This window comes from Argiope bruennichi, chromosome X2 (genome assembly GCF_947563725.1).
Source record: "Argiope bruennichi chromosome X2, qqArgBrue1.1, whole genome shotgun sequence".
In the NCBI taxonomy this organism is placed as follows: domain Eukaryota; kingdom Metazoa; phylum Arthropoda; class Arachnida; order Araneae; family Araneidae; genus Argiope; species Argiope bruennichi.
The window spans coordinates 49,492,054-49,502,535 of NC_079163.1; the positions used below are offsets into that span (position 1 = coordinate 49,492,054).

At 31.7% G+C, this 10,482-nt stretch overlaps 1 protein-coding gene across 1 annotated transcript; it reads right to left on the minus strand.

Moving 5' to 3' along the window:
- Window positions 1-9,423: 9,423 nt before the first annotated feature.
- LOC129959743 (uncharacterized) lies at window positions 9,424-10,211 on the minus strand. Its single transcript, XM_056072635.1, has 2 exons — window positions 10,083-10,211; window positions 9,424-9,930 (listed from the first exon to the last, which is right to left on the minus strand). Exons 1-2 carry the CDS (start codon window positions 10,209-10,211, stop codon window positions 9,424-9,426), a joined length of 636 nt encoding a protein of 211 aa, XP_055928610.1.
- Window positions 10,212-10,482: the final 271 nt, after the last annotated feature.

The window sequence follows — 10,482 nt, forward strand, 5'->3', positions numbered from 1 at the left end:
AAAAAAAACTTTTCAGAATTAGATTTTGTAAACGCATGCTAGTTCATTTGGAATAAAGATCTTAAATAATATTCCGTCTCCATAATCTGATTGTTACACATATAGTCTAAGAACTCCAAAAAATGAGACTCCGCTAATAATCAATAAGAAAATCCTGGGTTCGATATTCAAGGCAAATCACGATTAACTTTGACGTGAGATTTATTAAATGCAGTTCGCAGAATTCTTGAGAGATGCTAGGCAAATAATTAAAGCTTAAATTTTTTCAATACTTAAACAGGTATTGAATTAGATATTCAGCACTGAATAACATTATTCAGAACATTTTAAATTTCAGATTTTCAGCATTGAATAATATTATTCAGTACATTATGATATTGTTCAATATTATATAACAATGTATAATATTAAAAAATTTACTATAATTTTATATAATATTATACAGTATTACATAACATTGCTCAATAACATATAAAATTCTTACATTTTACATTGTTTTAATGTTGGGGGAAATATACAATATGACTTTCCAAATTTTAAGATATTATACGATATCATGTTATACTTCGACTATATTTTTGTGCTAGAATTTTACCATATCAATGTTTCAAAAAAATTTCAGTGCTTTTCAATTGTAATTACATCCATATTGTTTATATGATATTCGTTTTTCCTCGATATACGTAATATTGCTATTTCCCAAATATTGCACACTGTGGTGGTACTGGGGTATAAAATACTACCTCATATATAAAAATAATCTTACTAAAAGGAAAGATTCACGACATACATTAGAAAATTTATCAGAAACAATGTAACTTATTTATACATCGTGATAACCACTTGACGGAATGCAGCCAAACCCGATAATTGATGTTTTCGAATTTTTTTTAACATATACTACCATTTTGTCTGATACAATTTTTATTACGCCATTACCTTTCAAAGGATTTTCTCAGCAACATATATCTGTATATATGCTAAAAATTATTGATTTAAAGTAAGTTAATGAAGCATCTTCATTGAACTAACCATGCTTCCCAGCATGGTTAGTTCAATCACTGGTAAGGCCGTTTTATGATCAGATCTATTGGATGTTGATCGGATACCGAATCAATAATCTCAAGGCTTAGCGACAAACTTGGAAACTTTAGCGACAAAATAGATAATATTGGAATCTTCCAGAATTTTGGCGATAGAGCCAATAGGAACCGAGATATGTCTAATTGTTCCTGAACTTTCTCTGCCCGGCTCAGGGAACTATAAATGGCGGGCAGTCTAAGCTGAAGACAGTCGTGGCGAGACGTTTAGAGTCGCATAGCGAGTCAACGGCGAATCAGTTGAAGCAGAGGTGTTGAATGGAGCTCAAGCGATTGCTGAATTAAGCTGTGTGCCGAATAATGGAATTTATTATAAAAGAAGCATCGAGTCGTGTGAGCAGTAGCTAGTCGTGTAGTAGAGAATCGACAGTAGGATACAGCTAAAGCGAGGAGACAGTGGAGAATTGCAAGCGTTTGGAGAAACCGTAGAGAGTAGTTAAGTAGATTACCTCCTCCTACTGAATTTTGTCTGACCGCTTTGTGTGTTTTGGTTGTCATTACTACCGATTATTACTAATGTATTACTTTTTGTTGTAGTATGATGCTGTGTGTTACTTGTGTACGTCTCCACTGTGCACTTGTTGTCTGCGTATTCTTGTCTTCGTGTTAATAAAAGTCATCGTTTGTTAGTGAGGCCTGCTGGTTGTTTTCACACCATACACCTTCTACAAGCGAACCAATTGACTTTACAGAAGTGGAATTGAAGTTCCGTAACAATATTTTCTTTGGTTACATTTACTGTTATAGATTCAAAAATTTGCTAATTAGGCTTATAATATGCCAAAGCACTTTCTTAAACGATGTATTTATGCTTCAATATATAAGTAGATTAATAAATCCTAAATAAATCAGATATACAGTTGTTTTCAAATTAAATATAAATTTATAATAATATAAATTAATTGTATAGCATCTGATCCGTAATTGTTTATTTCTAATAAATGATATTATTTGGTAGAAAAACAATAAGATGTTCATAACTGCCGAAATAGTTTTAATTTAAATCATTTTAGCTATTTATTTGAGACGGAAAATTATTATTTGTGCAGGGTTCAGATAGACAGATTATAAACAATGGCGTAGGAAGGTAGGTGCAATGGGTGCGATCCGCATAGAGCACAAACTCTAAAGCGGTGACAAAAAAATTGCTGGTTTGTATAAATACTTCTTTTCATCTTCTCGTATAAAAAGTATACAGAAGGTAATGTAACCGCCAAAAAAATTCGAACACGAAATTCCGCTTAATCTCTACGTTTCAAGCCTCCCTGAGTTCCAGAAACACATTTTTGGCGTTATATCGGTCTGTCTACGAACAGGACCACTCAAAAATGCTTTACGTAGTAGACGTAGCAAAAAAGTATACGTAGAATTTCGATAAAATTTTTAGAGTTCAATCTAAGCTTAAATTAGATCCATGGAGAGGACGTTTGTCTGTCTTGCTGTTCGAATACAAGTGAACTCGCTATCTACAAATCATAAAGAGCTAGATAAATAAAATTGCATACAAACTAAAGCCATCCAAAAACTGAAAATACTGTACTCTCATCTGTACTTTTCGCATGCATATAAACGCAATAACTCATAAACGCGATGCCTTAAATAATAAAATTCGTTGTGTAATCTTGTGACTACAATTGTAGTTCCACGTCACATTTTGTTTTCAATATATGTATGTATTATGTATACTATGTATACTAAAAATTACGTATATGCACTATCTATTCAGTAACTGCTATATTTACGCCCAAAATCTATATTTCATAACCATTATTCGCCATTGCCACACAAGGCATCCGTGGCCTTACCTACAGCCCACCATTTTATATATTTAAATAATTAACATTAGGCCATTTTTCCAGAAAAAACAAAATAAAAAAATTGCTTCCTTAATAAATTTTATTTTATATTTTAGTAGACATGGAAGTATTTTACTAGACAATAGAAGTTAAACTCCGCACCAGACGCCAATAGACCTTCCTACGCCACTGATTATATAATCTCAAATAATGGATATACTCATTTTAATGTAAAGCAAAGAAACGTGTATTGCAAGAAATAATATAAATTGAGAATTCATAGTATGCAACATCGCTAATGTATTTTCAAACAATAACAAATATCAATCACAATGGCCATTTTATTTTCAAGAAATAACAAATAGCAATCGCACAAATGCTTAAAGTATATATTCAGTTCGGGCAAAATATAATGCTTCGATAAAGTGACATAAGTAACTCAGAATGTTGTGTAATATTTTAAAATTTTGGGAAACAATATTTATGAAATTTAGAGATTGCAATACCGGTATACCGGGATACCGAATATCGGTATTTTGAGCCATTTGTACAATTTTGTAATATCGTTATTCGCAAGTTTAAATGCCGATTATTCGGTATTTATTAGAAATTGTTTAAATTGTCTTGTAATTGTTTAAATTGTTCAGGGATCGCCAACATGGCAAAATAGTATACGTTTTTGTTTTTATGTCTCCCTAACGGACGAAATTAATTAGACTGTGAATAAAAAGTTGCATCGTACAATCAAAAGAAGTGATAAAATACTCTATGACAATGGATTGTAAAACCCTCCACCTTTTGCGCATGCGTTAGTATGGGTTTACTTTGACAAAATAGGAGTGAGAGGAAAGATGAAAGGAGATGTTTAGGAGGAGATTCTAAAACACGTTGGAACAGTTTACTCCTAATGATGGAACGTTTTTTCAAACTGAGAAATCCAATCCAAAAAGCAATAATCGAATTACACCGACAAATTAATTTTTCAGATAGTGAATTCGACTTAATATCCAGAACAGGTTGTTATAACTTAATATACAAACTGGCTGTTGAGGCATTATGTCGGAGAGATTCTAATTTATTAACAGCTAATGCAACAATAAATTTCATGTTGCAGTCACTGAAAAGCAGCACACATCACTATCTCAAGAATTATATATTACATTGAAAAATCGCACAGAAGAAAGGCATACCGAAATAGAAAATGTCTTACGGTATTTACATAATTATAATGATTTTTAAAATGAAAAAGAAAAGAGATTAAACTTGATCAGATTTGAATTGGTTATAGTAAATTTTTAAAAAATTTTTTTACCCACAAAGCAATCCACATTCAGAAGAATTCGGTACAGTTATCGGAGATTAAGATGGCACTAATGTGAAAGAAATTGTTTCTTGAACAAAAATTAAAATTAGCGATACAAAAAATTCTAGAAACCAAAATACAATACAGAAATTAGCTATATCCAAAACCATCCGACGAGAAATCGATTTATTTGAAGATGAGGTATTTAGAAGTAAATATTTGGAAAAAGTATATTGCAAATTGCTAACAGTATCACCAGCTATCTTACATGCCGAAAGAGTGTTTTCGACAGCTGATAATGTTTGCACAAAATTACATTCCAGGCTTAATGACAGTACAATTGATGCATTATGTTTTTAAGATCACATTTCAAAAATTTGTAATAGTACCACAGACTGAATAGTGATGTTAACACTTTTTTGTTTATCTAAACATTATTATTGCCAGGCTCTCCGCTGAACACTTTATACACTGTCGGTGAGTCCCCTCACATGTTGGTTTAAATGGTAATGAGATAGCGGATGATTTAGCTAAGACTGTTCTAAGACTTATTCTGAAATCTCCTCTATCAAAAAAATGGAGTCGAGTGCACTTTGGAGAGTCCCACCTGCTGACGCTACTTTGTTAAGAGTCCCGGTTGGTGTCACCGTCTGAATATCTCTAGAAAACAGCAAACGGCTCTCTCGTTTTTTAAGTGGACACACCAAATCCCTCACCTTCCAACACGGACGGAGGATCTTTGCCGAATGTTTTTGGCTCAAGGCAGATCAAGCCTCCCCCACATATTCTTAAATGTTTAAATTTTACGATTTTTGAGATTTTAAGGGATCCGCTATTGTTTTTGGACTTTTTAGAGAGCTTTGATTTCATGGAGGTGATATAGCGCAGCTATACCACCTTGGATCAGAAACAACAACAACATTTTTTTGTGATTGAAATAAAGATGTTCCTTTAATTTTGTGATTCTTTATATTCTGTTATAATTTATAAGTTACAAATTATTTTTGTGATATCTACATTCTCTAATAAAACTGGTAAGTAAAACAAAGAAACATCCGTGAAATAAAACAAAGAACACCCGTGAACCAAAGAAACACACGAATTTTTTAATCACAAATATTTTTACTATTGTTATTTTTAAATATTTATTCCAAATAAGTGCTTATCAATCACACTTTTAATTAAATATTATTAGTTATTATTAATAATAAAATTTATTAATTGTAATTAATACTTAATTAATTTATTTAAGTGAAGTGTGATTGATTTAATTTATCTATTTAAGCCTGATTTTTAATTTTATTCGAAATAACTTATTTAATTAATTTATTTATTTAAGTATTTTCTAAAAAAATGTCTCTTCTCTAAATATTTCACTTTAGTTCTATATTCTGTCAAAAGATGGCGCTTATAAAGAACGCAAATGCCAGGTCATTTCACAGCCAATTAAAAATTATCCTTATGCCAAATCACTGAAAGTCAACTCACCAATACTATGAAGAACGACTTTACACTTACAAACACTTTCCTGTTAATAACCTCGATTTCAGTGATATGCGGTTTCGAATGTTTACAATGATACTGTAAATCGAAGAATAATCTGTCCGTTCACTTTTCAACTCACTCATAGATTTCTCCCTTTTCCTTTATGGTCTCAATTAAGGGGGTGGGGGAATGCTATCCCTGAGGCTGAAAGTCTGTTTCTGATGCTTCCTGTCCTCCTGCAGGTGTCACCCCTTCTTTCGCATGTGTCGGGCCAGACTTCTTAACTTTCGGTCACATGATGTCATTTGTCGGGGAATTGTTTTTTTGTGGTTTGGGGTTGATGGAAATCCAAGACTCATTTTATGTCTTTTCCATTTACAATATATCTGCCTATTGCAGACATTTTTTTACATCGTATTTAAATGGAATTCGATTGGTCCCCCGATGAATTGCTGTTACATTAATCTGAGAAATATCAATTTTATATTAATTTTCATCACATGAATGCAATGCATTTTTTTTATCAATATACGAGGTAAAAAAAAATGGTAATGAAGCTTGAAATTTATTTTTTTTTTGAAATTTTAATTATTTCACTTGAATATATAGCTAGAGATTTTTATAATTCTACTTCACTTCCACAGTTTTTGATAACAAAGTATTATCTGGTGTTTATCATGAGAATCAATGCGATACTAATAATTTTTTTATGCGTATTTTCTTTTCGATGTTATTTATTTTCCAACTAATGTATCACAAAATTTATATGCTCTTTTTTTATTCTTCATATTTTGAAAATAAGTTAAAAAATGTTATCCTGTAAAAAATATTTCATACAAAATACATACTTTTATACATGGATCATCGTAAAAAAAAATCAATTCGTTTCTCATATTTCTTCTATACAACTAGAAAGAAGCTGTAGATGAATGGAATAAGATAAACATAACCGATTTTATACCCATTTAGTTCATCTTTCTGTTATCCATTTCGTAGGCTTCTTGTACTCTTAAAATTATATTTTGAAATATATAATTTTTATATTTATAATGTCTATTTTAATTTTAATTTTTAAAGATGGATGACGTAATATATTTACGCACTGCATTGAGAATTCACTACGATTCATTGGAATTTCTATTGGATTACTTGGTTAAAAGATAAAATACAAAAAGGTTGGAAGAGACTTTTACAAATTATAATCTTTAAAACCTTTCATGTTTTTGTTGAACGGTACTTTGAAATTATACATTTATTTCTAAATAGGAAATTATTGATGCTATTATATATAATTATTATTTATATTCGCGAAATAAAAAAAAACCAAACACTAAAAATATAATAACGTTTAAAAACTATTTTTAAGTTTTTAGAGTCGCATTCAGTTGTGCCCTACATATACATGATACCAATTTAATAAAAATTTTATATTCAACATGCCTCAGAAATTTTTTTTAAATATAACATTTATTTTAACATTAAAAAATACTAATTTTATGATTTTTTAATATACCCTATATGCGTTTCTCTTATTAAAACTTTCTCTGAAAAAATAAAATTGAGATTGAGTTGCAATAAAAATAATATGTAAACATTACACACTCGTATTTAAATGACTGTCAGACAAAATGTGAGTTACAACCCTTTTTCATCGATTCATCTTTCTTTATTTTCAGAAATTTCATTATCGATTTCAAGTATTATTGTCATTTTCTTGAAATAACTTTACAGCAAATTGAACAGTCATTAAATTTTTGAGTCTATAAAATCAATGATTTCATTTCTCTTTTATGTAGCTCTCAAACAGTTTTTAGCAGAAAAAGAAAAAAAGAAAGAAAGAAAAAAAACCATAAGAAATTTATGTTAAAGTAGCAATCCATTTATTTGCAGGCCGATCTTGCCTGTCTAAAGAAAAAATTTTTTTAATTGAACACAGGAAGTGATCTGCTGGAAGAATGTTTCTAAGAAAATCCAGAATTTGAATGTAGAAAAGGGAGGAAATTTTAGCCATTTTTTTAAGACCTCTACAGTACGAAAGTCATTGTAAAAGAGAAAATGAACAAAAATTTACGAAAAAAAAAACGCAATCCCAGTGGAATTATGGGATAACGAAAAAGTTTAAAGACACACAAGAGAAAAAAAAAGAAAGAAAAGAAAAAGGACAAAAAAAGGAAAGAGAGAGCCCAAGAACTAACCAAAAGCACCTGCATCCAATTGCATTGGGATAGCAGATGCTTTGCGAATTTTCTCTAAAGCTTTTTTCTTTCTTGATGGAGAAAGATTTTCGCTTCCAAGATTACTCATTACGTTTAAGTTAGTATGTGACAACGATTCCACCAATTTTTCAAACATCCCTAGAATTGTGTTTATTTGCTCGTTCATTTTGATTTTAATTGTGTGGATAATTGAGTCAATCCTTTCATTCCTTTTATTGAGCATAGTTTCCATTTTTTCGCTTATTATTTCTGGAGATATTTTTATAGGTGTATTTATTTTTACAGCTGCAGCGTAACTAGATTTTTTTGATTGACTAAAGATTCGTCTTGCCTCAGCTGTTGTAATATGATTTTTACATTTTAGCTTTAAAATATCCTTTCTTTAATAAACAAAGGACATGCTCTCGATGTGGCTGAATGTTCGTCCTTACAGTTTAAGCATTTTTGTTGTGATTGACAGATGCCTGCGTGAATGTCGCCACACAGATGACAAATCTTTTGCTCTTCACATATCCTTGAAGGGTGCATGAAACTGCAGCAATTTGTACATTGTCGTGGATTATCAATGAAAAGTTGCACTCTTTGATTTCTAAACCAAATCTTAATATCCACTGTCAAGCGCGTTCCTAGTTTCGTGATAAGGACGGGTGATTTCTTCCGAGTATCGTTTTGTTTCAGGAATCGCCTCATTTCCACAATTTCTATTTCATTATTTTTTTGTTATTTCTTCGGCAGTTTCCATCAGCGAGATTTTTGTGGGGATATCTTAGAAGAGAAAACGAGTGGTTATATTTTCTCATATGATGTCCGTCGCAATTGGAATGTTTACTAATGTGTCTTGGCTAAGTAGCTGGGCTGCACAGACTGTGTTGTACCAACATTCAATAATACACAAACCGAAACTAATTTGAAATTACTAAAAAACGCTGGATCATCAGATTCTTTTGACACGTAAAATAAGATAAGATCTTTTATCACAAGTGAACACGTTTAAATTAAGGGTAAATAATATCATAATTATTTCAAAGATACTTTTACTCTTTCAAATGAAAAACTCACATTCTGTATAACGAACACTCTTTATTCACATTATTTACAAGAAGAAAGTAGAAGTTGTAGTTGTTCTTTTTGTACAAGAAATTCCGGGGTTGAGTTGTATACAATTTCGCTCGCGTACGCAACACTTCCACCTTTTGAGCTTAAAATTTTAAAACTCAAAACTAAATTAAGAGATCAAAGATCAAGTCTCTTGACAGTCTTAATCTCTCGTCCCAATCAGGTTTTCTGGTTCAGTAAGGTTGGTCATCGACAGGATCAGCAGTCTTATTTCTTGGATTTTTTTTCGTAAATTGAAAAAGTTTTCTTCTACTTTTTAACGCTCGATGTCCAAGAGGTTCCGAAGAAACTGAATTTATCTCAAGTGAATACAGACATTGCACAGGACGTAACTTTTTCCCACAAGCTGTTTTCACTTTCACTAGACGTGTAACAACATCTTTACCAGGAAAAATCACAGTGATTTTTCATAAATGCCAGTAGAGTCTTTTTAGATTTTTATTTTCAATGAGAACTATTTCTCCCACCTTAATACCATCAGCCTTTCTAATTTTATTCGTATTCTGTCTCAAATGCCCTAGATACTCCAGTCTAAAACGTTTACGTAGGTCTTCACGAAGTTTCAACCGATATATGTGTATCTTTTGAAGACTGGTAGATTCCAAATTATCAAGATCAGGTACACCACATTCCATTAAGTCTCTCATAAACATAGACGGTGTTAAGTGTTCAAGTTCATTGTCATCTGACACGTACGTGATAGGCCTAGAGTTAATAATGCTTTCACATTCACACAATAGGGGATTTAACTCTTCATACTTCAAGCTTGCTTTACCCAATACTCTTTTAAAAAGATCTTTAACAAGAGCGATAAGACGTTCCCACCATCCTCCCCACCAGGGTGAAGATGGAGGTATAAATTTCCAGATGATTCTACTCACAGCTCCATCAGTAACAACTTGATCCCAGTTAACCTTTTTAGAAGGTGTTCCGTTCCCAAGTTTTTACCGTTATCTGTATAAATGATAGCCGGTCACCCTCGACGAGCTATAAATCTTCTTAATGCAAATAAAAAATTATCAGTAGACATAGAAGAGACAAGTTCCAGATGCATAGCCCGGAATACTGAACAGGTAAATAAAACTATCCATGATTTGCTTCCATCTCTCAAGAAGACTGGTCCAGCCAGATCTATTCCAGTGACTTCAAAACAAGAAGCATCCTTGAATCGATCTTCAGGCAGAGGAGCAAACATTACTTCAATGTACTTAAGAAAATGCAAGTAGCATAGGCTTGTTGACTAGCGTCACAAAATACATGCAAACTATGTTTTGAGTTCTTATCCCCTCAATCCATCCTGGTATTTCTAGTTTATTTAACTGATGTAACTGTCTGTCCCATTTTTCAAATTTATGAGCAATTTCTTCTGGAAGAGTATCATCCCAATTAGCCTTAATTCTCCACGTTTCTTGGAGCAATATTTTTGGAATTAAAGTTATGAGGGCAGTAATTCCAATAGGGTCAAA

Bases quoted from the DNA above. Each gene is read 5' to 3' on its own strand.
- LOC129959743 (XM_056072635.1), bottom strand. From the start codon at position 10,211: ATGTTTGCTCCTCTGCCTGAAGATCGATTCAAGGATGCTTCTTGTTTT. The intron at 9,931-10,082 runs GTATTCCGGGCT...CCTTCTAAAAAG, and splicing joins TAGTTTTATTTACCTGTTCA to GTTAACTGGGATCAAGTTGT.